This window comes from Mustela erminea, chromosome 4 (genome assembly GCF_009829155.1).
Source record: "Mustela erminea isolate mMusErm1 chromosome 4, mMusErm1.Pri, whole genome shotgun sequence".
NCBI classification, from domain to species: Eukaryota; Metazoa; Chordata; class Mammalia; order Carnivora; family Mustelidae; genus Mustela; species Mustela erminea.
In genome coordinates, this window is record NC_045617.1 from 9,038,287 (window position 1) to 9,057,737 (window position 19,451).

The following is a 19,451-nucleotide window of genomic DNA, read 5'->3' on the forward strand; positions in this document are numbered from 1 at the left end:
AGGTGGGGGAGGCGCCCACTGCCATGGCCCTCTCCTCCGTGCTCTGGTGGCCACCATGGGTGCCATGTTCCAGGGGCCAGGTCCCTTTATCCAAGCCTCTCCCACCTGCTTTTGCTTCGTGAATGTGAAGAAAGAACAGAATTGCATACCATGTAATATATATTTGAAAATATGGTGAGATTAGGGAGTGCCTGGGTGGCTCAGTGGGTTAAGCGGCTGCCTTCGGCTCAAGTCACGATCTCAGGGTCCTAGATCAAGCCCCACATAGGGCTCCCTGCTCAGCAGAGAGCCTGCTTCTCCTTCTCTCTGCTTGTGCTCTCTGTCATTATTTTTCTCTCTCAAATAAATAAATCTTAAAAAAATTTACGGTGAGATTAGACCAAGTGATTCATTTGTAAGGAACCTCAGAGAATTAAATGTAGTTGACTTCCTACTGACTAATAATTAAGTTTAGAAACGTCCACATGCCTTCTGCATGTGGGAAACTACCAAGTGGGTAGAGCCATTTTTCACCTTAAGGCCACAATGATTTTATAATTCCTACTGCAATGTTAGGATTTCGACAGACTGATCTAGCCTTTCACCAGCTGTCATATTTTAAATCAAATCTGTGGGTCTACTTTTCCCTGCTGCCTTTTGATCCTACATTCTATCTCTGGTCTTCAGTTCTGTTTGTCACCTAGGGACACGGGTATTAATGCCAGTCTACCCACAGAGAGTGCTATAAAAATGAGTATGTTAAGGTCGACGGCAGTCAATGAGAGAAAAGCACTGAGCCTCATGAGTGTTGCTTGAGAGCTTGCTATGATAGCAGGGGCTCCCAAAGTTTGGGGGTACACGGGGACTGAGCTTGTGAAAACTCTGTGTGAGGACGGTTAGTCCGGCTGCGGCATGCAGGATGATTCAACACAGGGAAAGACAGAAGGAACGAGGACCAGCGCCAGAGACCGCCACATCCAGGAACTTTAAAAGGACATTTACAAGTTGAGGAGTTTGGTTGCTTATATGTTAAATGTTCTCCCTTAATTAATGGGAAAAGCTGAAACACTACAAAAGTGTAGGAAAGTTCATAATTTTATTTGTAATTTCAATATGCTTAGAATAAAGATGAAAAAAATCAATCAAATTATCTGAGCAATTGGTATATACATGGAAAAACTCACACCATACACAAAAAGTAATCTGAGACTGAAGTATGAAAGCTAAAACTACAAAGTTTCTGGACAAGAACAGAAAAATGTCTTTATGACCGAAGAGTAGACAAAGATTTCCTAAATAGGACACGAAACGCACTAATCATAAGAGAAGAAATTCATATTGCGTTAGACCCCGTATGTGACACTGCGTATCTCCGCCCAAAGACTCAAAACTAGAATACATGAAGACTGACAACTTGATGTGAGAAAAACAACTCAGTAAAAAGTGGGCAAAAGACCCACTGGTCTTTTGAGATCCAAATGGTCACTAAGCATATGAAAAACTGGCGATCACCAGAGACTGCCGACGCCCCCACCTGCCCAGCAGAAGGGATAAAACCATCTGCTCACAGTGACAGTGCAAACAGGGGTGGGGACAGAAGCCTCAGAGGCCGCTGACAGGAACTCAGAACAGCGGGGCACCCTGGGATACTGGCTGGCAGTTTCTAATAAAGTTACAGGTGTGCCAGAACCCGGCAAGTCCCCCGCTAAGTGTATACCTGAGATAAATGAGTGCATGTGCCCCCAAGAAGTCTTGTGTAAGGATGCCTACAATGGGCTGATTCTTAACAGCCCCAAATTGGAAACTACCTAAGATCAACCTACCGGTGAAAGGAATAAACAAAGTATAGAATGTCCACTACAATGGAAACCACAGAGCAAAGAAAAAAAAACCACTGACACATACCACACGAATGAGTCTCAGTTATTATGTTGAGCAAAAAATGTCAAATAAAAAAGGAGTATATATTGTTGATGCCATTTATATGAAATTCAAGAATAAGTCAAACTCATCTGTAGTGACAGAACTTAGAAGAGTGATTACCCTGGGGAGTGGGTATCGAATGAGAAGGGACATGAAGAACTTTACAGGATGGTGGAAATGTTACCTTCAACTGGGTGATAAATATTCTGCTTTATCACCTGCACAGGAAATTAGGTCTCTGAGATCTGGGCAGGTATGTATCTGCACATAAATTATATCTTAATTTTGCACAGCATCACAGAATTTCAGAGTTAAAAAGAGCTTAGTGAGGATCTGGCCCACCCTTTCCCTTCCACAGGTAAGGACACTGGCATCTGGGTCAGGGGTTCATTCAAGGTGACACCCTGAGCTCATACAGCCTTTGGGAGTGGAGCCAGGAGCGGACGGGGCTCTTACCTAGGACACAACAGGCCCTTCTACCTAATCTAAGCTTCTGGCCACTCTTTAGGACAAACCTTTGGCATGTGAAATTTTTTAAGTTTATGATTTATTTCCAACAACAGCATTATAAGGTATTAAAACTGGGCATTCCGTTCAACGCAGTACATTATACTTGCTGTAAAAGCTTCTTCTTACTTTTCTCAAACTGGAAGAACAAACAAGTGAGCAGGGAGCTCGGCCGCCCTGTGCCCCCACCATCAGTACTGACCCTGAGGAGTTCAGAGGCTTACAAACTTCCCGTGGATGGCTTTTTCTACCCAAAGGAGAGAAGAAAGGAAACCTATAATTATCGCTGGCAGACCCTCCTGATGAAAGACAGGGATGCCCTCTTGCAGGGGCCCTTCCACTGTCGGCTTCAATGGGACGCTGTTGCAGACAGGACACAAACATCCCCAGAGGTCCTAACAAGGGAGACCAGCCCTGGGGAGCGAGCTTACCTTGGGAGTTTGGGTGACTTGCTAGCTCGGGAGATTTTGGGGGATTTCTTGGCAGCCCAGTCGTCACTCAGTTCCACATCGCTGGAGTCCGAGCAGTTGCAGCTGTCCAGCATGGCGGAGATCAGGCCATTTCCGTAGACTTCATCTGGTGAGACACAACCCACAGATGCCAAAAAGTGTGATCTGTTAGGCCCTAGTGAGGATGGTTAGCACGGGAAACTACAGGACATACCGACTCTTTGGGCCAGCAATCTAAGTTCAGAGTTGAAAGAGAAAGGACCAGAGTATGGCTTCCCTTTTCCGTTTTTATGCTGTAACATTTCCTAAGCAAAAGGAGGTAGTAACTTCTACTGTTATCAAAATGGGCCTGAATTTCAGCATCTCTTGAAAGTACAAAATCGTCTGGCCGCGTTTACTGTGCCAAAAGCGGGAACCTCCCAGCACAACAAGCATCCGTCTGGGTTCATACGGGCTTGCAGGCAACTGGAGGAGCCAGGCCAAGCAAGGGGCTTGCTTACTCACAGATGCCCCCAAGATCCTGCTTCTGAGCAGGGGCCTGCCAAGGCCCCTGCGGGTTCCAGGCCTGCTCTGGACTAGTGACCTGACAAGGTTGGGGCCGTGGCAGGGACTCCCAGACGTTTACGCTTTGAGCGATGGCTGGAATGCAGGCCTGGGCACCTGCATCATCACCATCCTGGCCATCCTGGGCTCTGCGGGGGTGCCTGAACAGAAGCTGCTGGAGTGTCACCGCTGGTCACCAGGCAGGAGGTTTGAGGGCCTGCGGCGGAGGACAGTGCGCACGGAGGCTGGGCCATCACGAAACTGTACTGCAGAGGAAGGTTGTGTCTGACCCCTCCTCGAAATCCCTTCTCCCACCCCTCACATCCCTTCAACTTCCCAACCCTGCTCTGCTCTCATGGTAGGAAGCCCATCTTCCAAATCACTTTTTTTTTTTTTTTTAAAGATTTTATTTATTTATCTGACAAGCAGAGATCACAAGTAGGCAGAGAGGCAGGCAGAGAGAGAGAAGAGGAAGCAGACTCCCTGCTGAGCAAAGAGCCCCATGTGGGACTCGATCACAGGACCCTGAGATCATGACCTGAGCCGAAGGCAGAGGCTTAACCCACTGAGTCACTCAGGTGCCCGCGAATCACTTTGCTTTGCTGACAAAAGCCTCATTCCTTCAAGGCTCCAAGAACCTTGCCAATTTATAAAAAAGCTGAACTGTTCAACTGCAATGAAACCATTTATGGAATTTAAGTGACTTTATCATTCAAAAGAGATGTTTACGTTTGAAAGGAGGAATTTGCTAAGGTAAACTCTAGTGTTTCTGAACATATGGAGGGGACATCTGTGAACAGGGACCTGTCTGAGGGCCCTGGAGGCCGAGAAGCTCCTGGGAAGCAGGCCAGCTGAGGCCCACATCACCCTCTTCTTAAACAACTTCCTTATCAGGAGGCACGACCCATGAGGACAGTAAGCTGGGGTGGTGAGCACCTGCGTTCGATCAAGTAAGAAGGTTTAATTCACGTGCCCTGAGCGGCACTTTACATCACGTAACTGAGGAGTCACGCGGGGCAACGAGGTTTGGCCATGAATCACGCCAGCCGTGTGAACGCACAGAAAGCTTCTGTGGGCTTGTGAGCCCAGAGCCAGCTCACAGCCTGAGGAAACTCAGTACTGTGCTGTCCGCTCAGTTCCCGGCCAGTCTGCTAACCCAGGAATTCACAACTGCTCTAGGTCACACCACTTGCTTTTGTCTTTGACTCATGTCTTAATCCAGCTGGGCGGCTCTAACAAAATGCCACAGACTGGGTGGCTTCTGAGCAACAGAAACTTCCCTTTCAGCCCTGGAGGCTGGAGTCCGGGATCAGGTTCTGGCGATGACTCTCTTCCTGGCCTGCAGTCGACCCCTCTCCCTGGGTGCTCCCGGGCCCTCGCCTTAGCGGGTATGCAGAGACAGAGCCCTCCCGCTTTTCTGGCAAGGCCACCAATCCTACTGTCAAGTCAGGACTCTACCTGGACAGCCTCATTTCACCTGAATCACTCCCTAAAAGCCTGATCTCCAAATGCGGTAACACGGGAGGTGAGAGCTTTGACGCGCCAATGTCTGGGGGACACAGTTCCACTCACAGTAATAAGCTCTGACAAAGACTCCTCTTAAAAATTGGTGGGTTTTTACTTAACAAAACACGCTCTCATGTATGTTCTCAACTATAAAAAAACATACCGGTCATTCGGAGGAGTGTGTGTGTTCAGCTGCCGGGAGAGCACGTCCAACAGCAGGTCCCAAGCTTTGGAGCCTGTCTGCCCGGCAGTGGCGGGTGTGGACGCGGCGGCCTCACCCAGACCCGCAGAAGGAGGCTACAGGGCAGGTGTGGCAACCTGTGTTCAGATAAATTCCCCAGGTGATCTGCAGGGAGGAGGCCCACGACCGCATTCTGAGAAGCTTCAGAGCTGACCAGCTCATGAGAAGTTCCTGGCTTCCCGAAGACAGTGCTGCTCCCACTCAGAACCCTCTGGAAGCAGAGACACTGGGCATCGCCCCACAACCACGGGAGACCCAGCGACCGCGGACAGAGGGAGCACAGAACACATACTGTGGGCCTGCTCTGCTTTTTATCTTTGACTCTTTCCATTACGAAAATAAGGCATCTTATTCCCCAGAGGACTGCCAGCACCTAAGCCCGTCTGTGTCTGCCATGGGCTGGACGTGAACGTACAGAGGAGCGGGTCCGGGATGGGGCCAGGCTCCCAGCGCGGGGCTTGGGAGGTCACAGCCTCAGTGCCCGCAGCTCCCTCGCCTGCGTCTTCTGTCCTATTTCTTGGGAGGAATTTATGCACTTGGGACAGAATCAAGTTCTTCCTGTCCGTTCCCTTCAACATGCAACCTGAGGGAGGTTTCACAGACTTGAACACAAGTGGGAGCCTCAGACACAACGACCTCCCTCCGTGAGATGACCACGACGCACGCGTTCCGCGCCTCACCCCCTTCGGGCATCATTGGTCACCACCGGCTCCTCTCCCCTCCCGTTCGTGGTCAGCGGCCACCGCTCTCCTGTCCTCACTTCGCCTGCCTGCCTTCTCGGGCTTCTCTCTCCCTCGGTCCCACCCACCGGTCCCAGCCTCCGGTTCCTCCGCTCACTCCCTCTGCTTTTGGTACTGCTTCTCTGCATGACTCAAAAGACAAATGGACGAATACCCAATTTGTTAAAGTACAGTTTTACCGTTTTCAATTTTACACGGTGACACTGACCGCAGAATGCAGCCCCAGACGCCGAGCCAGTAACGGAGACCGGACAGAGGTGGGGCAGCTCCACAAAGTACCAGGGTGAGCGAGCACACCAGGCTGGACCGGGACACTAACACGTCACCGCGCCTTCAGGGACACGAGGGGCGGGGCCAGTCTGAGAGACAGGAGGAGAAGGCACGTGGAAAGCAGCAGGCGCCCGTGAAACAAATCCCTTTCCGGGTCGGCGCTTGCCAGGCCCTGGGGTAGAGAGAGGACTCAGTGACCCCGTCCAGGCCCTCAGGACTCAGGGGGCAGACAGAGCCCGGCCCAACAAGCACCATGGGCCCTGTGGGACCCCAGCAGCCCGAGTGACAGGCGGCCAGCCCAGGAGGCAGCGTTTCTCCCTCTGCTTCAAGGCCCGAGCAGGATTTCGCAGGGGACAGCAGCCCATGGAGCCGGCAGGCAGTGCTGGCGGGGCATGGGGGCCTCAGCAGTCTCTGGCTTAGGACACTGGGCAAGCACCAAGGTGCAAAGACAAAGAGCCAAGTCCCTTTGCTCGGGAGGCTCCCGGAGTCGGATGGCAGAGGCGAGCGAGAAGCGCGCACCCTGAGGTCAGGTGAGTAACGAAGACCGGTGTGGGAGAGAGTTCTTAGAAGGGCAGATTGAGTCATCATGCCAGATCTTTATGGATGAGCAAGGAATTTTCCTTGGTAATCAGCTAAAAAGCAACTCACGGTGGATTAGGGAGGAACAGAAGTAAGATTCTAGCAGGAGGCTGAGGAGTAGGCTGAAGCTCTGAGAATTTTAATTCTATCCCTCGCTCTGGGAGGGCAGAGATGCACCTCACTGTGGTTTTCAGCTGGTCTCAACACTGCAGTAAGGCCCTTGATGACACCTGATAAGTAACTAAAAGAAGAATCTACCATTCCCAGAAAGCCCAGGCCCGCTTCCCCGACAGAGAGCTGACATTTGCTCTATCCACGGCCCAGCCACACAAAGCCCTGCAGATTGCTGTTCAAAACCCATCAGAAACAAACAAACAAACAAAAACCCATCAGAAAGGACATTTTAAGACTCATTAACTTCAATACAATGTTGGAAGCAGGGTGGCTTCGAGGACCTTCCACACTAGCCACAACACAGGCTCACGTTTCATACGTGGCATTGTCCTCGCATGGGCTGTCAGGAAACCTATTCCTCAACCTCCCTTGAGAATGAGGTCTTAGTGTCTCTGGCGTGGAGCCCACCTGATTTGCCATCCGTCCGGGGGTCCATGATGACGAACTCCGGCCGCAGCTTACTGACACGCCGCCCCTTGAGGATGGGCACGAGCCCGCCCAGGTACTCCAGGTAGAGGGTGTAGCATGGACCGCCCACCTCCGGGTCATCCTCCGTGCGCTTCATGGTGCAGTGCAGGCGCTCGTTGCCGGCGGAGGGGTAGCTGACGAAGTCTCGCATGTTGTTGGGATCTGGAATTGGGGGCTAGAGGCAGGACATGGACAGAAAAGAGTACAGATGTCACTGAGAACTACAACAGAGCACCGGCTGCTAGTTCGGGGAGGCTTAACGGCGTGATGTCGGACAGAGGTTCTCAACTCGGGGTGCGTGGAAGGATCCCGTGGGACCTTTAAAAAAATACCTATCTAGGATCCCACCTCTAACAATGAAATCAGAATCTCTGTATTTTCTAAAAACTCCCCATGGGTTTTAATATGTTGCCAGGGCGGAGAATCCCTGTACACAACCGAGATGGTAAAGCAGCTTGAGAAAGATCACAAGATTCTAAACTGATGTTTTAAGAAAAAAAGTCACCTTGAACAAGTGTACCTGACACAGGGAAGCAGAGACAGAACACAAAACAGAGAGCACAGGCAAGAATGTGAGGCGCGGAGGCCCCGGGGTTGGGGGGGGGGGGACACCCGACTGCACGTGAGGAGCCTCACCAAAACCGGACAAGTGTCGAGCCACAGTCCACATAAAGGCCAAGTGACAGCGAGTGCAGGGTGGGGGACACCCCAGGACGGTTCAGTCTGACTGCTCCCAGAACTAGCAGTGGAGCATGCTACTCCAACTTCTAGGAACAGGTTTCCCACTCTTCTGAAGCATCTGCCCGGCAGTGAGGGTTGAACACGGCAGAACGCTCTTCAGGAATCAGCCTCTCCCACTGCCTTTGCCAATAGGAAGCTCAGGCCCCTTACACAAGGCGAGTCTCTGGCGCGACAGTGGGGCCAGGGACAGACAGCACTCCGAGGCGGTCATCGGCAGAATCCTCCCGTCGAGGAGCAGACACGACTTCTGCTCGCCCGCTCTGGGATGCCTGTTGGCCTTCTCGGACCCTGCCCTCCTCGGGCCAGCCGTCCGGGCAGGGGAGCCAGCAGGGAGAGGGTGGAGAGGTCTTACCTTGATGGTGGGGGTGAAGGCGGTGGAGAGGTAGGAGCAGAGGCGAGGGGGCAGGGTGAGCTTGCTGACGTCCTTGTCTTCCCGCAGGGCGCTGGCGATGGCCTCCTGGCACAGCAGCTGCAGGCTGGACACGCGGTGCTCCACGCGCACCACGTACAGGGCCGGCCCCGAAGCCATCAGCAGCCGCGAGTCCCGGTGTCCCCAGCAGATGGAGACGATGGGGCGCTGCCGGGAAGTGAGGGAGGCGACACTTAGGCTCTACTCTTGTGGTAAAGCACAGATCATGCATGCGTGTGTCAAGCAAAACAAAGTGACCTAATAGTTTCCGAGAATATTGGTTTTAAAAAGTATAACACACCATGAAATACTACATCACAGAAATTCAGTATTTTCATTGGGAAACAGATGCTCAGGCCAGAATGCAAAGCACAGGAATGGTTTTGTATAGTTTTTTTATGTGTATTATCTCATTTGATCTGGTGCCATAAACCCTAACTTAGCTCTGTATGATGATGTTTCTACTGGAAGACGCTTTTAGCCTGGGGTACAGTAACCCACACCCCTTACTGAGCTCTGGCTATCTGGATCCCCGAGAAACCAGTGGCTGTTCCTGTGGCTTGGGGAGGTGGTGTGGAGGTAGACCAGACAGCTGGTCCCTTCAGTCGTAACAAGTTGCATTTTAGAGTGAAATCGACACTGGTCTGGAGTCACATGCCGTGTGACCTAGGGACTACTCTACAGCCCTGGGATGTCTCCCATGTTCTCAGGAGTAGAATGGGAACTGTGAGCATTAAAGGGGAGGGAAGATGTCCAAGGTACTTCTGAGGTCTACCACAGGCTACAGCCCACAGACACTGCACTGCAGTCCTCCTTGGCCACCCCTGAGCTATGGACAGAAGAAGAAAGCAGAAAGCTCTCCAGGAAGAGGACAGTGGTGAGGGGACATAAAGCTCCTGTGGGGACTGCTCAAGGGGGCTGTGCCACCACTGCTTTGAAAAGGCAGGCCAAATCTAAATAGGCAAGTCAGAAACTAGCTGCCCGGACAAGACACCAAGGCTTGGGGGCGGCGGCTAAGAGAGATCCACACCAGGGAAGACAGGAGGAGGCAGAGGGATGTGACAGGAAAGCCGCAGAACTGGTTCCTTCCGGTCCAGGGACTCTAATTTAGGGAGGTCTTAATGGGCTGCAAAGATCAGAAGTGGGGTGTCGAATCAATTATAGGAGTGACAGGAGCAGAATTTTCATAGCACTTTAGTGACAAACAACAAGATAAAAGGAACAGATGAAGACACTTGCTTAAAATAGCCTCCAGGGTCAGCTAATCCTGGTTTCAACTTCGAAACAAATGCCAGGCTGAAGATACTCCATCTTGTCTTTCCATCTCTGTGAGCCCGGCAGTGCGGGTTGGGACCTGGGCACGACCCCTCGGAGGAGGATCACGGAGCGGGAACTCAAGTGTGTGGGCCTCCAGATGGGCCTCCTTACAAGAGGGTCCCACTGGTGGGGCAGACCCCCCAGAGTAAGCCGTACTCATGACTGGAGACAAGGCAGATAACACACACAAAATACACGGAACACTCCTTTGCTGTCATCAACCCCCATAAGTGCAGGTCACATATTTATCCTCCTGTCCCCTCTGTCCTTCTGCTTTTCATAGTAACAGTTAAAATGTTTTGGGAGGATCTTACATAAGGTTATCATTCACAACCAATTACAGCGGCCCACCGAACCCTCTCATTTCTGCCATGGGGAAGCACGATTCTCACTGACCTCACCAGGAGCCCGGGAACCTGTCGCTCAGAGAGGCTAAGGACAGTGAACACCTAGGAAGCCACAGTTCTCACCGGCTTCCCTTCAACCCCACTGCTTGTGCTCCTTCCGCAGGGGCTCCCTCCTCTCCTGTCCGGACACCACACAACCGCCTGAAGAGGGCAGAATGTCCCATGAACCAACTGAATGGCCAGTCACAAGCAGAGTAAGAGGCCCCAATTGCCCCCTTAGTCCATTCGATCAAGGCACTTTCATTCAGAAACAAACTGGACACGTCTGCAGGAGAGGCAAACAGGAGGAGAAACAGGCTGCGTCATTAGCAAATGGACAATGACCAGAACGACTCTTTACAGCAGAAAAGAATCTGCAGGTCACGTGGGCACAAAAGCAGAAACAAATTAGCCCCGAAATACTGTTAGGTGCACCAGAAAGCAAGAGGACAGTCCTGTCTGGAAAGGGAGGGAGGACCGTGCTCCTGCTGGGTGCATGGCATCCACGAGGAAACAGACTTCTCCGCAGCGAGGGCGGAGAGGGTTGGAAAGAGTGAAAACCAGAACCCAGGACCCTCCTGAGGGTGGGAGGTATGCGGTAGCCTGAGGACACGATAACCTGCGGGGGTTCAGAGCAAGATTACCAGCAAGTACTGAGAATACCACCAGGGATTGATAACCAGTGTTGGGGGTGAGCATCACCTACTTGTCTGCGTCAGTGACAGTCTGTTTCAGTAAAGGGGGGAACACATGCTCATGTAAGTTATTTCTGCAGCACATACTCCATGTAAGATGATAAAGTAGCAGGGGCGCCTGGGTGGCTCCGTGGGTTGAGCCTCCGCCTCTGGCTCAGGTCATGATCTCAGGGTCTTGGGATCGAGTCCCATATCGGGCTCTGCTCAGCGGGGAGCCTGTTTCCCTCTCTCTCTGCCTGCCTCTGCCTACTTGTGATCTCTTTCTGTCAAATAAATAAATAAAATGTTAAAAAAAAAAAGATGACAAAGTAGCAAAACAAATACTGGTACCTTTCTATACTAAATTTTAAGGCTGTATCAGAGAAGCAAAGAAGAATTTACAGATAGTGAGAGCTGATGCTCTTGTCTGAAGGTTCTGACTTCTCCCTGCCGTGGGGAAATTGATCACTGTTAATTCCCATTGAGTGGAGGAGGGCGGCAGTGGGGCCCTGACCTCAGGGTACCTTTAAATCCTGTAAGCCTGTAGAAAAGCTGTACCATGTATTTGAAAGTTGTTAAGAGAATGTATCTTAAATGTTTTTCCCACAAAAAAAGAAACGGCAATTATGTGTTGTGTCGGAGGTGTTTGTGAACCTTATGATGTAATCCTGCCGCAGTACATAAAGGCATCAAATCCATACTCGCATACTTGAAATTTACACAACCTTCATGTCAACGCAGCAGAGCTGGAAATAAATAAGAAACCACACAGGAAATCCTTTTATACCTTTCTAAATACTTTTATACTGTTTTTATATGTCATCTTACTTTTTTAAAGTCTCATTTCCTTTTGGTGCTGAGTTTCCTGTGCTGTTTATGGGTACTTCAGCCTACAAAGCCCTCCCTACAAATGTCCTGTTTTGGAATGAACCAGATTCAAAGTGGAGGTAAGCGCACATGCCCGCAGATATGGGGTGTGGGGTGTCTCAAGTCCGCTACCTCCCAATCCATGATTTCTGCCCTCCGTCCCCCAGGATCTGTGATGCGGGCAGAGCATGAAGCCACGGTCTGCCCACCCACAGCCCTCACCCACAGAGCGCCATCCTCCCTAAGAACTGCCCACCTGCCAGGCCTCGCTGCAGCAGGAGAGAAATGTACCGAATGTTTAATTCCAGTAAACCTGGAACAGATAAGGGTGCACACTAACGCAGCTCCCACAGATTAATGCTTTTGTTTGAACAGCTGCTGTCTGCTAGGGGAAAAACTCAGCTGTAAATCTGTGGGCTTACTCTCTCTCTCGAATCACACAAAATGACTATTTTTAGAACTGATGGCTAGAACTGTGAAGTTGGTAACATTCAAATCTTAATTTGTGTAGGGAAGTTCACATACTTTGCATGTCTAAATCCAAGGCAAAAGGACAAGAAAATGAGCTACATTTCAGGGAGCGTTGGTGTGGTAGAAATCTAGTGCTCTGATGAGTCTGACGGAACAAGGAGAGGTATTAATCAGCCGGGGAGATGCTATTTGTATGAAGGTCTGGCGAGTGGTTGTCCCCTCAAGGACCTCCCGTCCCTCCGTCTGATGCTGAGCCACGTGAAGGAAGCAGGAAAGTCTGCTCCTCAGACTTCCTCGGCTACAGGGCACAGATCGTTCAGTAAATGGCCAGTTTCAGCTCCTCTGGCACGTGGAGACACGCCGCATCCCTCCCAGCCTCACCTCCCGCTGCTGGACAGTGCACCCCACACACTCAGCCAGTCACACGTCCAGGTAACTGTCTGGGAAATGCACACAGTGGGGAAGGGGAAGACACATCCTGAGTGTTGGGGACCGATACTGAGAGAAATTAATTCCCTGTCTTCACGGACCTGACACCTGAGGTGGGAAAGGGAGAGAGATGCGTATCTTAGTCCCTCTGAGGGGGACTACCTGACTACGTCAGGTGGTGAAGAAGGGCAGGATAAGGGGCTTGAGAAAGAAGGAGGGCGTCGTTCGGACCGAGGGGAGCAGAGAAGGCTGTCCCAATGAGGCAGTTTCAACAGAGGCCTGACCGAGATGGGGGAGTTTATTTATTTTAAAACATTCAAAGTTTCCTCACCGTATTGCTATATTTGCATCCGCAGTGAGTTGCGTGGAGTCCTCTAAAAATTTAAGAGGAATAAAAAACAGGATGTTCTTTCCATATTAAAGATAAGCTGCTCAAGCAAAATAAAAGACAACAGACAAGAAAAGGGTCAAAGCCAGCTGTCCCAAAAGAAGGACTACGAGGCTGTCTGAACCCAGTTTCTGGCCGACGAGGGCCCTGGGCTGAGGACAGAGGATGTGGCCCACGGAGGCGTCCGGTCCTCTGGGTGTCGGGGGCCCCCTGGGCCTCCCAGGCGCTGCAGCTCCCCTAAGAAGGTGGGATGATTCTGTCTTAGAGGAAATACACTTCAAACGTCTAATACTTGAAGGGGATGTCTAATGTTGGTACGAGTGTGTACAAAGGGAATGTCTACTGTTTGTACAAGTGTGTACAAAGAAGGAAAGCCTTCCAGAACAGTTCACTTTTAAAACAGACCAAGTTCAGGGGCACCCAACTGTGTCGGCTGGAGCCGTGGACAGCTCCGAATGTTACGCTCTGATGATTCGGCCACTGGGGCGCGGCGGGAAAAGCCAGCGCAGCATCTAGGCGCCCACCTCTCAGTTTTAAAAGGACACACCGTTCTCACATTCTGAAGCAGACAAGCTCAGCAAGTACCTTCTCATCTATTTAGAGCAAACGGGGGAAAAAGCACTCCCGCGGCAGCTTCGTCAGAGCATGTACAGTGAGTCCTCAGTGAAGAGGTGGTGACACAGACCTCAGCTAATGGGACTCCTGGAGTACAGAGTCGATGACCACAGATGCAATCTCTCATTTCACTTTCTGTTTCCACACCACCTATCCCTCTCCCTTCTCTCTTAATTTTTTATCCAGATATCTTATATTGACTACTGAACCTTACAGAATACACGTCGACTCTTCCAATATGCCTCTCAGGCAAAAAACATTCATGAAGCTAAGACAAAACCAACCAACCAACCAAAACCCCAGGCCCAAATAACTGCAGCCCATGGCGTCAGTGGGTAGAACTAACTCTAAGAACCGTCGTCAGAGTAGCAATCACATATAGCTGGTCACAGAAACAGCTAATGAGGTAAAATGCAGAATTTTACAACAGGTAGAAAGGAAAATAAATTGCAGTATATTTTCTTGTAAGAGCTTTAGCCACTAGCCTTGTTGTTCTGAGTAAATCAGGAGAATCAATTTTAAAGCCAAGGCCACCACAAGTTAGTGCCCAGCAACGGCTTTGTACGCAATAGCCTACAATCTAATTAACTTAGAAATAAATTATCCAATCTAAATTGCATTTAGTTCTTTCTATAAACAGCCCAATAAGTTTCCCAACTTCCTTCCTGCTATAAAAATGTCCCTGCCTTTGGACAATTTGAATAGCATAGCACAGATAACACGTGATTTTAGAATCATTACAGAAAAAGTTAGGTTGGTGCTACCTGTAATTAATGTTGTACTTGATTTTTAATAGGATCATTATTTAACTTTATGTTATTGAGGAAATTTTGTCAATGGTTGAAAGAGATCCTCAAATGAAAAAAAAAGAGTAATTTATTAAAATGCTGAGATACTATGTGGTCATTTTTCCCCAAAGGAAGATCAGCTAAGCTCTCCTTTTATCCTTCAGGTCCAAACTGAAAAATTCAAGACCTATGTTAGTTTCACATTATAGTTGATGAAAACATCTGCAATGGTTGAGGCCACTAAGCCTCTACCATATTCTAGGCACAATGACAATCAGAGAAATGAAGAAAATGTGGTGTTGACTGAGAAGATGAGACAAGTATACAGAAACGTATAGTAAGTATGAGAAATGTCAAACACCCCAAGGGGATGCTTCACAGAGAAGAGGGGTCACAATCATTGGCAGATTTACAGAAGGATGTGGCTGTGTTGGCATTAAGGATGATGGATTTCCCCACGCTGAGATGGCAGGGAAGGACATTCCTCATAGAAGGAACAGAATGCCAGCAAGGAGGGGTGCCCTGAGTCAGAAAGAAGAGTGGACAATGCTGAATCTAGCTGGAGTGGGTTTTGGCACTCCAATTCACAAATATTCTAATAAATGCAGAAGCCTTATTAATTCAGGAAGAACTAGAAATTCCCGTCCTCTCCTACTCATCTTTCAGTTAGGCTAGGAACAGAAAGTTAGCATGATATCTGACTGAGAAGTCACACAGCTTAATGGTTCAAACTATCAACAGAGAGAATTAAAGAAGCATATGTTGACAACTGTCTGCCCATCAGTCACACCAAGCAAATATTTACTGAGCACCTACTATGTTCAAGGCAATGCACTGGCAGTTTCAGTTCTGTAAGATGAAAAAAGTCTGGAGATTGATCAAATAATAATGTAATACAGTTCATGCTACTGAAATGTACACTTAAAAATGATTTAAAATGGTAAATTTTATGTCGTATATTTTTCCACAAATAAAAAAAGATATATTTAAATAATGAATGTTCTCATCTAATTACAAATTTCCCCAAATCTGGTATACCTGCCTCTTAGAGCTGAATAAGGTTAGGATGTGAGTCTCTAATGTGTTATCACCCCTGTCAATCCTCAACTCCCTGTCAGACCTGTCTCCACTACACCCCACTGAGACTCTAGTCCCCCATGACAGTGATCCAGACCTGAAGTGAACTGGTCTAAAGATCTCTGGGAAATAAAACCAAACGGGAAAGGGCTACCTGTGCATGCTCCCCTAAAGATCTTTACGCTTTCTTACCTAATGTTTAATTATAATTTAGTTCAGGTATAAAAGTACATTATTGGCATTTAAAAAAAAATCAGAGCGAATCAATGAAGACGCAGCACACGCATCTGTAAGTTCCTAACTTCTGCCTGGGACTCACGAGAAACACCAGTTCACTCTGCTCACTCACCATCCACTCTGTTGAGTGGGGAAGGTAATGAAGTATTCTGGTGAAAGGCAAAAACTTGTTCCTCCCTGATTTTTTCTGGTTTATAATTTAATTAAGGTCAACTAGAAATTAAAAATTTGTTGACGATAATTACAGTAAGCACAACCAAGTCTCGGTATCTCACAGACCCCGGGGAGCCTACTAACACAGTGAAGAGCTGACACACATCCTTACTTGCACAAGCGTGTCCAGAGTGAAGATGTGCTCCCCGCGGACATTGTAGAACTTGACCATGGCACTCTTCAGAAGAGGGCCGTTGGGGAGCTCACCAAGCTGGGTCTGCCGTTCCATCCCAGCGACGGCCAGGAGGTCTCCCTGGGTGCACCACTGGGCCACCACCTCTGAAATCACAAAGATGATGGTCAGCATGATGACACGACCCTCCCTGAACTTTCAGTGTTTAGAAAATAAAGCTGCTGAGCAAATACAAGGTGGCTCTTCTCCTTTTTCTCATGAAGACAACAGCTACCCACCTGTCTGAAGATAACAGACTCTATTTCAACAGGGGTTTGTTGCCTGGATGGGGAGTGCGGCTCCTCTGAGACATAACTCTGCCAGGTAAAAGCACAGCCGCCAAAGCCAGCACACTAAGTATCGAACCCTGAAACCAGCACGACTAAGAGCACAGGTAAGATGACCCAACCAAGGACTGTCCATCCATGGCTTGTGTCCCCGATCCCAGCAGTGACTCTAGAGTTTACAGATGCAGAAAGTAGGTCAAGAGCAAAGTCCAGATTTATATTCATTTGATTTCTGTGCACTAATGGGCAGATAAAGTTCAGATAAAGGATATTAACTGCCTACAAGGCCCCAATCTTCCACATTGGGATGTTGTGGGGGCTTAGAAAGTAGATAAACACTTCTGTTGTATGGGAGAATTATCGGAAATTTTCACCCGGGAGATGTGACGCCTACCTATAAGCCGTTCTGTACCTCTGAGAAATGGCTGTGAAATGGTTTGTCTAATCCCAACGTGAGCAATTTACTCACTCTGACCGCTCCAACAAGCTACTCGCACTAATAAGACTTACAGCACAGCTCTTCCCCATCAAGACCCGAGGACCCCATCTGGCTCACACAGAGATGACTGAAATCCAGGGCTCAGAGGCCTCTCTGAGCAAGGATGGCTGGAGCCTACAGGTGCCCAGTCGTGACAGGACACGTGGCAGAGCCAGGTCTAGAAGCCAGCAGTGCCGGGCCTCCGGCAGGTCACACATGACCCTTCTCTTAGTCACATCACCTTCTGAGGTCACCAGGGCTGCCTGACTTCCTCAGAAGCCCGGACAGTCAGTGGTCCCCAGCACAAGGCGGCTCTCTGGACCCAGGGAAGCGAAAGCCTGCACAGCCGGAGAGCCGCCGCAGGAGCCGAGGCCGAGGGAGCAGAGGGCTGCGAGAAGGCATCTGCACACAACCGCGGGGCGCAACGACTCTGCCATCAGACAGAGGGAAAGCACCAATAAAGAGTTTTTTCCTTTTTCTTGCAAAAGGACACGAAGAAGGTTAAAGTACAAACCAGGAAACGAAAAGTCATGTCAAAGAATCAACTGAATATCCCGGTGAGGAAGATGGAAAACATGACGAGAGGAGGAAGCTGGAGGATGAGCTCGGGAAGCCCATGGGGGCTCGGGGCTCTGCTGAGAAGCCGGCCGTGATCTCCGGGCTGAAAAGACCTTCTCCGGGGGACAGGTTTCGGCAGCCCAAGAAGTCAACGAGAGCAGCAGCCCATGCTGACAGGTACAGACGACTGCGGCCCAGAGGCTGCCGTGGCTCAGGACCAAGCCGCACCGGGGCTCTGCGCAGCTGAAGAGGCCGGGCTCCCACTCTCGAGGCTCCTCTGCCAGCCCGCTCTGGTCAGGGGGCAGTGGCAGCCCTGTGACAGCCCTGCAGCACCCCTCTTGCTAGTTACTTAGTTTAGTAAGATTCTTTGAATTTTGCCACTCTGTGGTTTTTCCCAACAGAAAAGTGGGCTGCTGCCCCTGCAGGCCTGGCCTGGACATGCAGTCCACTCAGAAACTGCTCGAAGAGCAAAGGCTCTGCCCCCTACGCCAGCACCCTCAGTCCCCGCTAAGCCTGAGTCCACATGTCCCCACGGAGTGCAGTTATCAAGTTCTAGGGAGACAGCAGGGGTCCCCACAGGCAAGCCGTTCTTTAAAAGAGCACAAATTCCACAGGAACAACTCCACTTCTTGTTCTGCTGACAACACAACCGTACCATCAAGGGCTGCGGCCCCGTGACATGCAGCGTAAGCCAGTCCTGCTGCACACGAAGGGCACACGGTCACCAGGGGAAATAGGTTTACTTAGAAAACCCTGACACAAGGAACTCAGGAGTGGGCACAAAAACGCACCCCTGCAGACCGGTCAGCATCAAGCAGGAGTGTGCGAGTACTTCCATGGGGGCTCAACTCCGACGGCAGGAGTTCCAAATCCTTATCAATTACTACAGAGTGAAAGGGAAATTGCATATTTATTCACTATCTAGATTTTCCTAGGATAAAGAAACAAGAACATAGAAATGCAGATGTGGTCAGGACAGACCTTTCCTATCCTAGAAAGTTTTTGTAAGCTATACCCATCTTAGGTTAGACTAGAATAACTCAAATACCTTTGCCCAATCTTTTGGTAATAATTTTATAATTTTAAAACCTTTAAAAACTTGTTTTAAAATATAAGCCAGAAAAATGGGGCACCTGGGTGGCTCAGTCAGTTAAAGGTCTGCCCTCAGCTCCGGTCATGATCCCAGGGTCCTGGGATTAAGTCCTGTGTCCTGTCGGGCTCCCTGCTCAGTGGGGGAGCCTGCTTCTCCCTCTGCCTGCCACTCCCCCTGCTTGTGTTCCCTCTGTCACATAAATAAATAAAATCTTAGAAAAAAATTTAAGCCAGAAATAAAGAACTAATGCTTTATTTAGTAATGCTTTTTTTCACGTTTCCTGAAGTTTTTAGCACAGCATGTCTAGGGATATAGGGAGTTCCAAGGCACAAAAGAGGTCCATCCTCCTAAAGTACCCATTTTTTGGTGATTCTTTTTTTAAGGTAATCTCTACTCCCAACGTCGTGGGGCTCAAACTCACACTTCCGAAGTCAAGAGTCACATCCTTGACACGTTAATCCAGCCAGGAGCCCCTTTCTTAATGACTTTGAGGTGTTTGTGGGATTTTGGTCTCTCAAACATTGCACACACACGAAAAGTAACACAGTCCCACTGTTCTACTTTAGCCAGATAACCTTATGGATCTTTTTGATAAAAGCCTGGAGGATCAAAATTTTACATGTATTAAGCAATGAGAAAATTCGGGGCTTTTGTGTAATAACAAGAGCCCCTCAGGTGCTGTTAGTGCTGGGTCCAAAAGAGGCAGCCAAGGATTAGTGGAGAAAGAACAGTGCTCTGACCAAACACCACATGTACTTGAGCTGCTGGCTAGAAGTCTGAAGTTCACAGAGGCCTCCGTCCCTTGGATGTCCATGTTGATGATTTATCATTTTACTAAACGTTAGACATTGTGTACTTGCATTTGTGTACAT

General features: G+C 49.4%; 1 protein-coding gene across 1 annotated transcript in view; it reads right to left on the reverse strand.

Annotated features, from left to right (window-relative positions):
• Positions 1 to 19,451, reverse strand: part of TULP4 (TUB like protein 4) — a 169,749-nt gene that overhangs the window by 16,269 nt on the left and 134,029 nt on the right. The window contains exons 6-9 of the mRNA XM_032338605.1: positions 16,104 to 16,270; positions 8,473 to 8,697; positions 7,320 to 7,554; positions 2,841 to 2,985 (exon numbers count right to left, since the gene is read on the reverse strand). Of these exons, the coding sequence (XP_032194496.1) occupies positions 2,841 to 2,985; positions 7,320 to 7,554; positions 8,473 to 8,697; positions 16,104 to 16,270 (772 nt within the window). The remainder of the gene's footprint in view (positions 1 to 2,840; positions 2,986 to 7,319; positions 7,555 to 8,472; positions 8,698 to 16,103; positions 16,271 to 19,451) is intronic.